Source organism: Pelecanus crispus, chromosome 6 (genome assembly GCF_030463565.1).
Source record: "Pelecanus crispus isolate bPelCri1 chromosome 6, bPelCri1.pri, whole genome shotgun sequence".
Taxonomy (NCBI): domain Eukaryota; kingdom Metazoa; phylum Chordata; class Aves; order Pelecaniformes; family Pelecanidae; genus Pelecanus; species Pelecanus crispus.
The window spans coordinates 60,119,005-60,135,869 of NC_134648.1; the positions used below are offsets into that span (position 1 = coordinate 60,119,005).

General features: G+C 43.7%; 1 protein-coding gene across 6 annotated transcripts in view; it reads left to right on the top strand.

The window, feature by feature from the left end:
• Window positions 1-16,865, top strand: part of EML1 (EMAP like 1) — a 136,246-nt gene that overhangs the window by 42,590 nt on the left and 76,791 nt on the right. For 3 of the 6 annotated variants that reach the window (XM_075711785.1, XM_075711787.1, XM_075711786.1), the window contains exon 1: window positions 6,526-6,592. The exons of the other annotated variants lie outside the window; for them this stretch is intronic. In XM_075711785.1, coding sequence (XP_075567900.1) covers window positions 6,526-6,592 — 67 coding nt within the window. Of the gene's footprint in view, window positions 1-6,525; window positions 6,593-16,865 lie in introns of those variants that run through there. 6 annotated transcript variants of the gene reach the window in all.

Genomic DNA, 16,865 nt, shown 5'->3' on the forward strand with positions numbered 1-16,865 from the left:
CTAAAAAAAAAAAAAAAAAAATCAGTGAACTCAGCCATGTGCAGGAGTGTCTACATGGTGCTAGCCACACAAAAACATCCCTATTTCATACTCACTGAAAGCATTTCTCAACACCCACGTGCCTGGGGCTCCCTGAGGTTTCAGTGGGTGCAGGAAAGCTCCTTCTGGAATATCCCGTGGGGAGTGATACAGACCTGTAGGGATGACCCTCCTTGTGCCCTGGCCGGCAAACTGGTGAACCTGTGCCAAAGCTATTGTACCTGAAACCAGAGAAGCAACTCTACCAGGAGGTAGGATTCTTGCCCCTGAACACATAGATCTTAAAGAGCTCTGCTACTGGAAGCTTTCAGCCTCCATTTAGGACTGAAGCCACCAAAAATAGGGTTGCAGAGCTGAGCTAGAATTGAAAACTTTTGAGAAGTAATTTTGAAGAGCGGATGGATCATTTCCTCATGTGATGCTATCCATCATTGTGCCTCTTCACATCAATCCCTCAGAGTATTAATATCTCAGAAATGCTGTCCCCATCAGCACAGATTGCACAGAAGGTGGAAAAGGAGTTGCATTCCTGCGTGTCTGTAGTGTATTCTGCTTCTCATCAGTTTAGCATCATAATCTTGTATCTGTGGGTGTAACAAGTCTGCAGCTGGCCATTACATACACTGAAGTGCATTGAACCCAACTTGTTAGGGGACCTTATGAAAAAAAGGGTATTTCTACTGCAGGCACTATGCTTGAAAGCATTTCATAATAAACCATACAAGTAATACCTTCAGTGTTTGCAGGCAGGGTACTCTAATGGTTAGTGCACTCAACTGGTAGTTATTCTGGTTTGATTCTGTCACAGACTTCCCAGCGTGACTTTGTCTGTGTCATGTTTTCCCTCTCATTTTCCAAATAAGTAAATTAGAGACAACATTTAGTTCAAGAAGGTGGTGCAACTCTGAAAGCGCGACTGTTTGCTGAGCAGCCTCCCATCTTTGAATAGGAAGAGTCATAGATGTGCAAAGCATAATTCTTTTCATCTTCAAAGCCTTCTCTTTGTATTTATAAATTAATCGATCTGCAAAGCATTTTTTTTTTTCCTGGGCAGTATGATTAAGAATATTCTTATTAATTATAGGGAAAATTCCACAGTTCCAATACATGTCATTTGAAACAACATGATGTATACAGACATATTGCAACATATTTTCATTTGGATTGTAAAACATGCATACCTTTGATGGTTTCATCCCACATTTGTTATATTGTATTTTTAATGCGCTCAGACTGTGCTGGCATAATGGTGATCCTCCCCCTATACCCCATTTTTCCCACATGCATGAAGCGTGCTTTGTAGTGACATTCATGAAGACCCCTGCTGTGGTTGAAACGCTGGAGTCCTGCTATTTAGAATGAACAATTATTCCAGTGGTTGAAGTGTTTTCACAAAGGAGACTGGGCAGCAAGGCGCTTCTTCCTTTCCTACCCCACGGTAGGAGAGGAAATCCTTATTTGAGCCTATGATAGGACTCTGACAGAGAACCCCACTCTAATACCTGGAGATAGTCTACTGGTGAGTAAAAGCCACTTCTGAAGAACGAAGACAATTTATTCACTGCATGAAATTCTCTTAAAAATGACAATCTCTGCTGCTGCTTAAATCCAAAACTTAACCCCAGAGCCCCCCCTCTAGCTAAATGCTGGTCTCATCCTGCAAGTGCCTAAACCCCAGGTGCTGGTTCTTCCTTCCCCGGGGCTCCTGCGGTGTGTAGCCTGCTGCCGCTGCTGGCCCCCCGGCTCCTGCCGAAGCACCGCGTCCTCCAACGTTGAGGCAGAGCACCGTGCCAGTGAGATGAGGTCTGTGCTCTGACGCCAGCTTTCAGACCACCTAACTCCCTGTGCTGGTGATGAACAGCTGGAAGAGGTGCCCATTTCTTCTGTTTTAAATGAGTGATAGATTATTCAGGGAGAAGCACACCCATGGTACTTTGTGTTTTGGATTGCAGTCTGGTGCCAGGCACCAAGGGTTGCAGTGCTTCAGTTTTTTAATGGATGAAACCTCTGACTCACAGAGGAAAAGCAAAACTTGAACAAACACGCAATTAAAAACCTTCCAGGCTTGAGCAGAGACTGACTGCTGAATTAAGTAAGACTGTAAATGGTGAAATGGACTCTTGCATCTTAAATGGAAACACAGTGAGCTATAGAACTGAGCTCAGCTCCCTTTGATCGTGCTGCAGCAAATGTGACCTATCAAATGATTGCTAAAGAGCTTGAGGGGCTCTTCAAGTTAGTCACGGTAAAATAGTTGCTATAATTATATCCACTGATAAATTTTAGTGAAACCAGCACATTTGCTGATGGTGATAGATGTTTTGCCCAATGAAGATTTCCCTAGTTCAAAATACGTTCAGCGTGCGCAGCGGCCGTCCAAGCTCTCCTGATCTGTTCAGCAGACGTGCATTGCACTGACCTGAAAGAAGAACCTTCCAGCCTCTGTGGTGAACCGAGCCTTCACCTCCTGTAAACTCTGCAAAGAAGGGCCCACTACACCTGATGCCATTAGCAGCTCTGCACAGCAGGCTTTGCCACTGACATCCAAAGCCCAGCGTCCTTCCCTTACCAAGTGCCACCATCTCATTCCCTGAACAAGCCCGCTGAAGGCAATGGCATTCAGCACAGACGCAGGGGTCGGGTATGAAGGGTAGACTGTCCAAGCTATCGCCAAGGTGAAAACAGCCTCATGCTGTCAGATGACAGAGCCACAGAAATGACCCAGAAGGGAACGTCCCTCTTCAAAAGTCCCTCTCTACCAGCTAGGCAAAATGCGCTTGTATTGGGCGTTTTCTCTCAACATTATTGCTAAACGTAATCAGTGCAGGGATAAGATTTATATAATCAGTGTCTGCTGTTTTAGTGGATTTTGAGACAATATTGTAACTCACATTTCTCTGTTTCATATTGACATGGTGACTGGGACAGCTCACTCTTGACTTGAGAGTATCGTTAGCTATAACATCATATTATAATACTATACAATTCTGCACTGTTGAGAGTTATGAACTACAATACTTCTGATATGAAGCTGCTGCAGGGTATTTTTTTATTTATTAGTAATGCAGAAGAAATAGAAATAAAAAAAGGAATACATAAAACATCAAAATTATTTGGCTATAGCCTACTAACAGGGAGTGAAAGCAAGGCTTCTTTGTCCTAAAATTGGAGTATTAACTCCTGAAAATTCATCTAGGGATGGGTAAAAGCTCTTTTGTTCTCACTTAGTGAATAGTCATTTGTATTACACTACTCAATAAAAATGAAACTTAAATCATTAGTTACAAAATACAGCTTTCAGAAATGTAACAGCAAACAGAGTTTCTGACACTGCCAACAATAAGCGTGCACAAACATACAGCAACAACTCCCCTCCAGATACATCAGTCCCACTATACTGCCTAGGATGCCACATTCCCATCTATATAATTTCCCATTTTCCAATGCACTAGCTTTGATCTGTACAAATGATTAAAGCTATAGTTTACTGAAAAACGGACAATCAAAAGAAGTGTTTTCATTGTTTCGCTGTACCAGCAGAATTCCCAGAGACACATTAGTGCATCCTTCAGATCCATTGTCTCATTGTTTCCACAGCCAGACAGAATTTTTTTCATTTTGTGCCTTGTGGTGCCGTTTAGTGTAATAAGATTGTAACAGGTCTCGAAATCATTGCAATTAAATTATGAAACTGTTTTCCTTTTCTAACCCTTGCCCTCAGAATATAATGGCATCATAACAGCATCTAGAGACTGGAGCAGAGATCATTTTCTGTCACATCACTGAGCTGTCACATAACTGATTTGCAGCACGGTGAGCTGATAGGCTTCACTGACACCTTCACAACTAATTTTGGTGGGTAATCTATTGTAAGGTTTTAGATGTTGCATCTTCCTTTAACTATGCCATAGTCAGATCAGGTTTAGATTTGAGTTTCTAAGTGACTTAATTACCGCTCTCCGAAATGGGGCTGCGTTGCCCTTTTTTGTCCTTTCTTCTGCTTTGGCAGATGTCGTAAAAGTTACTGGGCGTTCACTTCTCTGATCTTTGTAGCACTCTCACTGACAACACATTTTTTACTACAGACATAAGACTTTTAGACAGCATAGATTTCAAAGTTTTGTTTGCCAAAACTTGCACATCTAAAGGAGGTATAGGTTAAGCTAACACAGACATCTTATGGCGAGCACACTACTTGTGCTGAAACCGTCTCTAGCTGGTGGAAAATTAGTACACTAAAACACTTCTCAACCTCAAAAAGAATAACCTAATCGTGGCAATAATGTTTTAAAATGAAGGAAATTCTTAATTAAAATTTGAATTAAAAATGAGCTTAATTTTTGTATTATTGTCACTTGTCTGCCAAAAATCCCATGCATGGGTGTACAATTTTTTAGAACAATACGGCATCTTTGAAAACTTGGATGGCTTATGAATGAAAAGGTCATGAGAAAACCTAAGGGCTCTGCGTTAATTTTAAAGATGAGAAAGAATCATGGCTCATTTAAAACATTAAGAAAATCTATTGTCTTCAGTATTTTTGAAGTAATTTATTCTTCCATTTTTAAAAAAATATAATTAAACTACCACAAATTTCTGTTATTTTATAGCTCACAGCTATAAAATGTAGTTGTTTTTGTCAGATACAAGCTAAGCACCATCAGGCTGGGTAAGTACTTGTGTTGGAGATGACTTCAGCTCTACTGGTATTGGCAGTGGCAATTCAGGAGGGAGCACTTTTCCCTTTGCTTTAACATGGAACTGATATCTCGGCCTAATTTTATAGCATATTTTTGTGTTAGCACTGCCACGGTTTAGTGGTTGGTGAAAAGACTCATATATACCGAGCCTACACCTGTAAATGGATCCACATGATGGAATTGCCCTGCAAAAAGCTCCTGAAAGAAGTGAGACCTGAAGACACGCTTTGTTAAGTGCTTTGGCATTTTTCAAGATGAAAGGTGCGCTATTTTTCTTGTGTCCCTTGAGGAGCTTGAAATAAAAATGCCTTTGAGTCACTGGACACTTCAACATCCCTAGCACAGAAATTGAAGCCTGTAAGGTATAAAATACTTTTACAATATTACTAGCTACCGGGTTTGTACCACTACCCTCATCTCGCCATGGATGGACGCTATAAACATATCTAGATAAAAATAAGGAAACCATTGAAAGGAAAACATTGAAATTATGTTAGTATCTTGTATTGGAAAAGCGTATTAAATTCTTCAAACTAAATCGTTAAAACGGTAGAAAACGGCATAACAAATTACAGTACGTATCTTTTATTGTAAGAGAGTATCAGTTACAGTATTATCTTGACAACTCCAGCCCGCAGCCAGCGGAATCGCCACTGCAATCAGTGGCGGGCACAAGGTGCAATTCCACGCAGCCTCTTGCTCCGGTGGAAGAGCAACTCCACGCAGTCTGTTGCTCCGGTGGAAGAGCAATTCCACGCAGTCTGTTGCTCCGGTGGAAGAGCAACTCCACGCAGTCTGTTGCTCCGGTGGAAGAGCAATTCCACGCAGTCTCTTGCTCCGGTGGAAGAGCAACTCCACGCAGTCTGTTGCTCCGGTGGAAGAGCAACTCCACGCAGTCTGTTGCTCCGGTGGCAGAAGCCAGAGCAGCGCCAGATAAGCCAGCAACGAGCAGAGCGTTACTGCAGTGCGGGGGATGCTGAGGCCGTGCCCTGCGCTCCCCAGCCGCCGGGCTGCCCCAGCAGTTACCGCCAGCCCTCTGCCCCGCGTTCAGAGACGCTCCGTCCCGCCCCCCGGCACGGCCGCACGCCTGGCTTCACCCCGAGCCCCGCTTTCCGTCGAGGGCCGGCTTTCGGCGGCGCGGCGGGGCCGCTGCGGAGAAATGGCCGCGCCGGCCCCGCGCCTGCCGACGGCCCGCGGCTCCTCGCTCGTCCTCCCGCCCCGCGTCCCCGCCGCCTCGCCCCGCCGCAGCTAGCGGTGCCCGGGCCTCCCCGCCGCGCTCTGCCGGCCCCGCCGCCGCCGCCGCCGCCGCCCCCGCCCGCCCAGCGCCTCCCTTCCCGCGAGATCCCGCCGGCCGCGCTCTGACAGGGCTCCGCCGCCGCCGCCGCCGCCGGGATCTCCCCTCCGCCTGCCGGCGGCGGGGCGGAGGCTGCGCCGGCCGCCGGAGGGGGCCGCGGGGCGAGCGGGGGGGAGCAGCCCCGGGCCGCTGAGGGGGCGCCCCCCGTCCCCCCCTGCCGCCGCCGCCGCCGCCGCCGCCGTGACACCGCCCCGCCCGGCCCGGCCCCGCCCCGCCCCGCCCCGCGGGTCTCCCCCCCTCGCCTCAGCGGCGGAGCGGAGCGGAGCGGCCGCCGCCCCAGCCGCGGCGGAGTGAATGGGTTGCCATGGCAACTGAGTGAGGCAGGCAGCAGGCCGCCGCGGCCCCAGCCGCCTCCGCTCCTCAGCGTGTGGGCGAGGAGGCAGCGGGCGGCCGCCGGGACAGCCGAGGGGAGGCCGGGAGCGCAGCGGCAGGATGGAGGACGGCTTCTCCAGCTACAGCAGCCTCTACGACACCTCCTCGCTGCTCCAGTTCTGCAACGGTAAGGGCGGGGGCCGCCCCCCGGGAGCGGCGGGGTCCCGGCGCCCCGGCGGGGCGGAGACGGAGGCCGGCGCGGGGAGGGCAGCGCCGGCAGCGGGCCTGCCTGGGGCTGCCGGCGGCGTCTCCGCCGGCCGGGGCCGCCCAGCTCCCCAGCCCAACTCGGGGAGAGGAGGAGGAGGAGGAGGGAGGAAACTTCACCCTCCTCAGCCTCCCCCGTTATGCGGCGGGAAAGCCGGCAGCCCTGGGCGCCGCGGTGCCTCTGTGAGGAACTTCTGCACCTCCGCGGGAGCGCGCATAGATGTGTGTGCGAATGTGTATGTGCGCCTTACGGATACGTGCGCGTATCTGCCTCAGGGGCAGATCTGGGGGCCCAGGCGATCACCCGCCGCTGCGTGTCTCCTCTGCGCCTATGCCAACGTACATACGTACATATATATATATATATCTGTATACACGCGTACCCGACCGCGCTGCGAGCGCTCGGCTGTGGCCCTGAGGCGCGCAGTGGCACGCCGCGGCGGCACCGAGAGCCGTCCCGGCGGCGTGGCGCGGTGCGGCCGGGGCAGGTGTCCTTCCGCCCCGCTGCCCGCGCCCCGCTCCCCCCCGCCCCGGGCAGCCCGCCCGGCGGCTCTCGGCAGCAGCGGAGGGCAGTTTTTAGGTGTCAGATGCCTGTGTGGAGTGAAGGTAGTTGGCCCGCCGTTACCGATTTTTCTGTTATTTTTTTTTTAAGGCAGGGGTTGGTGGGGTGGTGGCGTCACCTGGGTGGCAGTGTGACAGGGGAGGTGCGGGGCTGCAGTGACGGGTCGTCAAAAAAAGACGGAGGAGGTGAGGAACTGCCAGTATCCTCAGAGGAGGTATTTGGAGATTGGCCTGCATAGTGTTCGGGATTATTCAGCTAGCTGGTGGTTACTGTTATTTGGGGGGAAATAAATCTGGTATCCTGAATGTTACATAGAGTTCTTCATGGTAAACTTTAATCTCAAAATACCTTGTTTGATACTAGTTACTGCTTTCTAGCAGCAAAATTGCGAGCATTCGTGATCTTATATTTCATGGAAAATTGATTTGTGGGTGTCTCTATTCCTCCAGATTTTAGCAGTGGTCTGGCTTTCTGCTGCTGTCTGAACAGCTGGAGTCAGGTTCTTATTAAATTGCTTCGTGACAGCAACTGCATCAAACATAGCTGCCTCTTCTCTTGGGAAGAAGTGAAGGTGATAAATTTTACATGATTTTCTTTGTGGTGTGGCGCAAGAAAGGGACGAGTTAGCAGAAAACTCTGACGTGTGCGGACCTTGAGATTGGGGGAGCATTTTTTCAGGGCATGACGAGTCGCGTGTGTGGGCTATGGGTTGTGTGGTGACGCCGTATTCTCAAAGCTCTTCAGGAGAGAAAACTATGACTGTGTACGGGGGCTGTACAGTAATAGCAGATGCCTGCTTTGCCTAAACTTAATAAATATTTCATTGTAAGTATTTTTAAAAAGAAAACATACAGCAATGTATTTCAAAGTTTATACTCTAACCCATTTACAAGCAAGCTGTCTTCCTACCAAAATCCCTGGGCTTTGCTTTTACAGTGTTCATGATAGTAGCATACATATGGGAACAGTAGGAGTAGCAGCACTTTCTGAATAGTTTGAATAAGCAGAGTAGCTTATTTCTGAGAGCTGTCACATTGATTTTGTAACTCTGAGCGCCTATTATACATGATGGAAGTAAGCCGTATGTATTTATGCTGTACATAGGTTTTAAAATCTTAGTTAATCCTTAAGTATTATGTTCTAGAATGTGCTGCTGATTGCTTGCCTAGCTATTGTCTCATTGTAGATAGTGAGCTCAAGAGCTGTTGTAAACTTGAGTTATTCTGCGCTTATAAAAGAAAGTCGTTTGATTCAGAAGCCTTTCCTGAGTTAGCCTTCAGTGAGACTATATTAGATGAGATGAGGAAGAACAAGAGAATCAGGCCTTTGAATACTGCCTTGAGGTGATCAGATATTTCACACAGACATGCATGACCCATGAGGAAAAAAGTATGGATGGAGGATGCCAGTTTGGGTTTTGAGGTTGAAAGAGGAAAAGAAAATTGCTTTACAGGGACGTGGGAAGCTCTTACAAGTATGATGGGTAGTATGAAAGACAATGTGAAGTTGGGAGTCGGGCAGGCATAAAGAAGAACCAAACAGAGCAAGCAAGTGGTGGAGATGTGAAGGAAAATGTGATTTTGATACAGGGTGAAGTGAAATACAGAAATGGATGGTAAGCATTGAAGTGATCATCACTGTATGTTGAGAGGTTTTCTGTTCTGAACATAGAAGAAAGGATTAATTTTAGTTTTACAAGTAAAGATGTGATGGAATTTTCTGATGGTTTCAAACCAGAGAAATGATAAAGAGACTATTTGTATGTATTTTTGGAAAGATGAGGATACAAAGCCTGTGCTCCTGTCGGAATAACCGCGGATCACCTGTGGGGCAGCAAGCAAGCTCTGGCCTGGGCCCAAGGACGGCTGCAGCTTCTCCCACTTCCCGGTGCGTCTCCCTGCGGGTGGCAGCTACCGAGGGGATGGGAGAGGAAGGGAGCAGTGGTGGGCAGGAGCTTGTGATGGGGATGAGGGAGCAGCAGCTTGGCTGTGGACCTGGTCAGAGGAAAGGAGTAATATGAGGGCAAACTTACCCCAAGACTCCCTTTCTCTCTAGAAAGGGCTCTGGATTCAGGAGAAGAATTTGGGTGTTCCACCCCCTCCTGTTCTTTATTCATATGCAGATCTAGTCTGCATGATTGTTTAGTAACGTATTTTTATGGTTTGCAATGTGTAAAAATACAGTAAATGGAGAGGAAAGGGAGAGAAGAAAGTGGTAAGGAAAATATGTTCGTTTTGAGCTGCGTGTCTAAAATCTAGGGCAAATATTTAGCACAGCTAGTTCAAAGACATCTACTTTCTCCAAGTGTGTTTTACAGAACAGTAGCGTAGGGTTGGTGTTTGAGAAATGTTAATGAACGCAAGTGTCAGTCTGAGATAGCTTCAAAGCAAGAAATACAAACTTGCAATGTGATTTTAGGCAAGTTACTTAATTCTTGTTGCCTTAGTCTCCTTAGTTGTAAACTCAGAGGAAAGTACATACCTGCTTTGGAGGAGTTTATCGCATTCGTTTGAAATCTCCCTCTTGATTTTTAGAGGACAGTCTTCAGATGCACAAAACATCTTGCTAGTTGCTGTGCCTATTCTGTTTGTTTGTCTGTTTTTAAGGAAGACACTAAAATAACTCCTCTTAATGCCTGTCTAAGGACAGTTCTCAACTTACATCTCACTTTCTAGGTAATGAAGAACACCGTTGGTTTATTTTGCATGTTGTAAAGTAAAGCTTGGGTAGTATTAACCGTGCCTGGTTAGATACCCTCCTTGGTATTGATGTAACTTTTATGTAGTTCTTGGGTAGAAAGCCATTATGTTTATCTACAGTCAGTCTGGGTGTTAGTAATGTGTTATTTAAGCTGAAGGTAAAAGTGGTAGAATACTGATGAGGCAAGATAGTGTTGAGGTTTTTTGCGTCTGCTTAAAAACTGGTGGAGAGAACCATGCTGGACACGAAACTGTACACAACAAAGCCCATATTGGAATTATAGGCAGTGCTCATCTCGCCTCCAGAGCTGCAAGAGCAATCAGTAGCGTAGTGTATAGTGTAGGCGGGTCGGGGAGGCATGGAGGGTGTGGGCAGAGGTTCGTGGGTCCTCTGACCACAGTTCCCTACCCATTTATAGCTGTAATGATGACCTGGTGAACGTGGCCTGCACCACGCTAATGGCTGTGGGCAGGATTGTTAGGCATGTAGAATGTAAAGGGTGAAATCTGTTAATACCTGTGCTCTGCAAAATGCCTGTGTGGACTTAGAGAAGGAAGTGAGAATTTATCCTTGATTCATTTACAACTTGTAGCGTCTTTTTAATATCCTTCACTTGGCTAGTGGGAAGATTGTAGCTGTCAAATGGCCATTTCTGCAACCGTGGATGCCTTGTTTGACAGAAACTTCAAATTTAGAATATCTGGGTAAAACAGTAAAAAAAGTGTAAAACAAATCCTTTCTTAATGAAATTGGTGTCTCTGGCAAGCGATTCCATAATATTAGTTACAGTTCTGTTTAACTGATTACCTGAAACGTAATTGCTAGTAGGAAAACATAGAGTTTGAGAAAATTTTGACGTGATACCAACTATATTAACATTCTTTTTTTTAAAAAAAGCAGAATAATAAAAAACTCTTAAAAAGTAGCAGTTCCTTTTTGCTCCCTGCCCCCCAAATCACTAAATCATATTATTACGATTTTTGACAGATAATAGTTTTGATAACTGTCAGTCACTATTTCTTTTAAGTCATGAAAAAGTGAAGTATGTGAATCAGTTCATATACTAGTTTTGGTCAGTTTATTTCCAGTTTGAATCTTCTGCTTCTGTAATTATCCGCCATTCCTGAAAATAAATTGAATATATGTACATTTTCTGACTCATGTATCTACAAGTGCAGCAATTCCCTGTCAGTGAGGAAGTGGACTCCACAAACAGGAAACCTTTATGGACAGTATTATTCTGGGAGTTGGCTCTTCTTGCTCATCTGACTCTCTCGCTTCCTCTCCCTAACCTTCTGAAATACAGCCAGGTACCCTATTCCTACAGCTGGACCAAAATCGCACAATATAGTACGCATTAGGGCAGGAACAATGGTAAGCTGAGCCTTAGAGCTTTCAGGTCACTAGTTCAAATCTGTCAAGGGTTGGAAGAGACTGGTTTTTTTTGTTTTTTTTTTTACTGTGATCACTTCCTAGGAATAATGCAAAACGAAATTAGATTTAATTTGGTTCTCACTGGGCAGATTCACGTAGTGTATGTATGAAAAGATGTTGCAAGTGTGTTCAGAAAGATGTTGCGAACATATTCATAGCATTACTCATGTTTGTTGTTTTTCTCAAAAGCCTGTAACAGCAGACACACGCAGACAAACCAGGCTTTCTCATGTTTCTAGACCTGTTCTGTCCAGGACAGCAGCATGTTTTGAACTCAGGAGTGGAGGAGATACCCTATATGAAGCTTCTATCAGCTTTGTAGGACAGTAGAAGATTTTATTACCCAGAATGGCTTGGAGACCACTTTCTCATTTTTCCTTTCATTGAGATTTCTTCTGGCTCTTACAATTGAACCCTTAAATGTAACGCTGGATTGGACTCTACATGCAGATTTTGGAGCTATATAGATTATAAGTTGATTTTTTTGATCAACTTTATTCTAGAACTTATTTTCTGCTATCCTGGAATAAAGGGGAGGGGTGGCGTGCGGAAACACATTTTTTTTATATGTGCAGTAATTGAATGCAGAATAAATCAGTACGCTATGAAATAAAAATAACTTGCTGTAATGGACACTTTCACAATATATATTGTTACCCTATTAAAGCTCAAACTATTATTTTTAATAAGATACTATATAAGTAAAATGAATTTGTTGCCCTTTAATTAGCTGTGTATTTCCAAATCATGAATTATTAAAGCTCGTTTTAGTCATGGATAGTGTTAATTGTAGTTACTGGAATTTAATTTTTTTTTCCTTTTTTATTTTTTTTAAACTAAGCTTTTAAAAACAAATTAAAATATAGACCAGCCATGAGAGAATCCTTTGGTGACAGTCAAACCTTGACAGAGAATGAGAATCTGTGTCAGTGTTAGCAGTATGGAGAGAAACTACAAGTATCAAGTATTTTATCATGAATAAAACAACATACAGAATTGCAAATTAAAGCATTGGGCTCTCAGCAGAAAAATGTGCTTTATCTGATCTTCAAGGAGTTTTTAAAAAATTTAATAGTACTCTATAGAGCTGATAAAATATGTGTTTTAAGTTCTAATTAAGAACAACAAAACTCAGATTCTTTTATTGAAGCTTAAACCACGTGCAAACAATTCAAATAAGGATTAAAATGATATTAGAAGTACATTATTAAAAAGTGAATATGTGAGGAGGCAGTGAGGGAGTACGCCAGTGACATACATTTTGATAGGTTTTATCCTGACTTCCCTCCTGTTTCTCCTCTCCTTAGAAATTTAAGATGAAGATTTTAAAGTTGATGCTGCAGTTCTTTTGTCAAGAGAAATTTTGCAAAGCTGTAATGAAGAACTTGTCTTTTGATCATTAAAATCTTGAGGAAGATGTGAGAGAATAAGTAGGAAGGTTGCATGAAACAGTATAATGACTATAGTGCGGTGCTTGCTGTTCGCAAATGACACTAATTGGGCAAACATAAGGAATTGTGAAAGCTTAGAAGGAGTGCAGAAGGAACTATGGAGGATGCTTTTCTTCCATGAAACACAATTTAAAATGTTCGTCCATTGCATAATTAAAATGTGGAAGTAGCTCCCTGAGGTTTTTAGGGAGATGGGGTGGGGATAATGATATGTTAACATGATTTCACTAAATTAATTCTTTGGAAAGTAATTAAGTGAGATTGTCCACACTCCATTACTTCCAAAGAGTAAAATCTGACATGGTCCATCATTTTCTTGTCTTGCTTTGAAATGCCTGATTATTAAATAAATATAATATACTCTTTTGAAAACCAGTATTAGAGGTCTCTAGCAGTGTTTTTAGATACTGTGGAATGTAGAAACTAATTGCCTTTTTTGGATTTAAAATCTGAAGTAAACACCGTGTTGTGATAAAAGCAGTTTGCGTTTCTTAATAGCATAGACCCTTGTACTTGATTGGAAACTTATGTAAGTTTCCTGCAAACAAGAAAGAAGAAATATTTTCTCGTTTTAAGTGTAACTTCTATAATCCATTGCAGGTCAATATATAAAACATTGCTACTGGCTTGTAGTCATCTGAGAATTGTGTGTGAACAGGTGCCTAAGTTAAGCTTAAGTGAAATTCTTGATACAAAATAGATGAGCACATTTCGATACCTAAATAGAAAAGAGAGAGAAACAGCCATTGTTTCAAGCTAGTAAAGGCGAATATCTTTTAATGAAAACTTTGTAAAGAACCTTGTATTTCATGAAAACTAGATGTTTCTTTTTCTTACAACTCTGGTGAAAAACACAACAGACAAGCAGCTTTTGAGATTTCCTGCTGCACCTCCTGTACACCCAAGTGGAGATGACTGGGCAGTGGTGTCTAGAATTTCCCTGAGACTGTGGAAGGTTTTTGTACCCTGAAGTCAGCAGCGTTAGGAACAGCTTTTTTTTTTTTTTTAATTTATTCTTTCCCTTTGGAGAAAAAAAAATAATCATCTTGAAACCTGAGAAAGATGCTGACAGATAGTCAGTTTCATATTTATTTTATATTTACTAAAACCAGTTACTGCTCTGTTGCTTCCTTTCCCCTTCCCTGTCCAGCATTTCCCAAACTGTTTTATTCAGACCTATTGCTGCCTAGAAAGCATCCTTCCAACTCCTGAATGGAGATGCTGCTTTAAACAGCTTGCCGGGGTCGGCAGGTGGATCCTCCTCTTGACCCTGAAGCAAGTGCGTCGGGCTTAATGTGTTACATGACATGGTCCTACCGCTCCATGTGCCATGAATTGCATGCCGGCGGAGGATGGCTTCTTGGAGGTGAGCGAGGTCTGCGGCTAGATGGGTGGGCTGGCAGGGCTGGCTGGGCTGCAGGGGGCAACAGGGTCTTTATCTAAACTGATAAAAACCTTACAGGCATTAGCATATCCTGAGACTCAGGCCAGTCTTCATTTGAATCAGTGTCTCCATTGCTGCTGCCTTTTTGCTTTACATCTTCCAAATATAGGCCAAAATAATAGGGCAGTGACAGCCAGGACTATGCGCAAGTGATCTGAGAAACCAGGCCATCTTTTTTAGGTTCCTAACTGTGAACCTAAATTAAATTTTAAAATTCAATTCAAAATTCAATTTTTAAGGAGTTCATGTCCATGAGGTGTGGATATAAAACATATTTAAAATAGCTCAGTGTAACACATTAAACAATTACTGATGTGATTTGGGGTAAGAGATTAAATCCTGATGCTGTGCAGCTCATAGGAGTTTGGCTGTGGACTTCAGTAGGACTGCAGTTTCAAACTCTGAAAATGCTCATGGTAAACTCTGGTTGAGTCTAAGAAAATGAGGATTCTTAAAAATGTTGGCTCTCATAGTAAAAAAAAAAATATACACCAGTGTAATTTAGCAAACCGTGTAATGCCATGCACGGAGGGAGGTGTGAGGGTAGGTTTTGTCTTTTTCTCCCTTTTATGCTAGATAGTGTGTGTGTGAGATCCCTGTGGTTGGCTGTATTTCAGTTTGGAATTAAGTAATTTCCTCTGTGTTCGGATGTTTTAATGAACTAATTAGGGATCCTTTGGGACAAAAGATTTTATACATACAATTTTTAAGTTAAGCACTTATGTTTTGCAAGGCTCAAGGCCTTCTCTACTGAGAAGTGAGAAAAGATCCATTTTTAATATTTGGGGTTTTGGTGTGTGGTCTGACAGACGTGTAGGCTGGGGTCAGCTACCGGTGGCATACAGATAAACCTTTTCTCAAACGGTACGCTGCAGGATCTGCAGCTGAAGGGCAGAATACTTTAAAAGAGGTGTATGTAAGGAGCACTAGCTCCAAGGTGCTGTATTTTAGCGCTGTGTCTACATTAGCAGGAAATATGGGACAAGAGGAAGAAATCTGTAAAGCAAAACAGTCACGGTGAGGACTCCGGGTGTCCGTACGTCTCTGCGTTTACTGTGGACTAGCTCTAGTCTGATGCTGCGCGCCAAACACGCATCAGCACTCGAGCGCTTCTGGTGTGCTGCTGGAGCGCGCTTCCAAGGCTTGGCCACGACATGAACGACAGAGGGGTGAGTGGTGATGATCGCCGCGTGAGCACCCTCTGGGTGCAAACTAACCCGCGATAGGGAGCCAGCAGTTATCAAAGTTAGTGGGCAGTGCTGCTGTGGCAGCTAGAGCTGGGGCAGTTGTGCTGTCATCTTTGAGAGACGATGTCTCCCAGTCTCTAGTCTCTTACCATCATTCTTTCTAATTTGGGAAGAAATAGGGTCGGTATACTACTCCTGAAAAGTTGCTTACTTGTCATTCCACTCTTTTTTTTTTTTTTTTCTTGAGAAGAGATTCTTAATATCATGAACAAGGGACAATAGGACTTGTGTCGGGCTGGAGCACTTCTGTAGGTCTGAAGATTTATTAATAGTTTGTTTATTAAAAAGCTCATTATGGACACTGATCATGTTCAGAACTGAAAATTGAAGACTCTTGACTTCTTTTGAGCAAAGTTTAATGGATCAGACAGGACTAAAATCAAGGCTTTACATTTACAACAGTTCTGCTTTATTGAAAGATCTAAGCCCAGTATTTTAAAGGTGGCAGGGGAGATATGGATGTAGCAGTTTACCTATTATGATTTAATAGCACAGTGTTTCCACCTCTGTTTTTAAAGCTGAATAAACAGGGTACAAATAGTAAGGTTTTTGATTATGGGATTCCCTGCCTCTCCCCCCCCCAATGATTGATTACTGTATGGTGGGTTTTGCTTAGATTGCTTTTGCTACATTTGACAGTCTGTTATCTGAAAGACTTAGAATAAGCATGTTATCTGCACAAGTCTGAAAAAAATGTTTCGACTATCGCACCAGTAGTCTTTCAGAACAAATGTATAGCTGAATTAAATTATTAGTTACCTGAAATGTATTTCAGCTTTCCTTTATGACCTGGATGCTTTCTTTTGGGTTTTGGAAACAGTTAAGAAACTGAGTTGTGGGATTAAATGTTCAGCTATGGAATTGAAAAATGTTTGCTGTTGTGTTAAGCTAATGCTTTATAACTAAAATTCATGGAAGCTGGAAAATACGTTTGTTGGTATGGTCTCCCAAGAGCAATATATCTGTATATAGTCTTTTTTTTAATGGAGTTCACAGTTGTAAGGCATTAAGGTAAAATTTTACAGCAGTGAACAGAGTAGTGTGGTTTATTCCAGCATTCTCTAATGTGTAAGTTATTTGAGAGATTCCATTCTGTAGCAGTCATTCCTAGATAGGATACTGTTGCTGGGACCCTAACCTCTTATGTGAAGACATACCCCTGGGTGATTGATATGCTTATTTCTAAAATTTGTTTGAACAAGATGAGTCAATACCAGGGCAATACCTTTTTTTTTTTCTTTTTCTTTCACCCCCCACCCCCATCACCACCCCCTCACCCCCCCCCAGGGCAAAACTAAATTGAAAGAACACTTTCTCCTCTTACGTGCTTCTTTTCATAAAATTTACCCTGTTTCTGA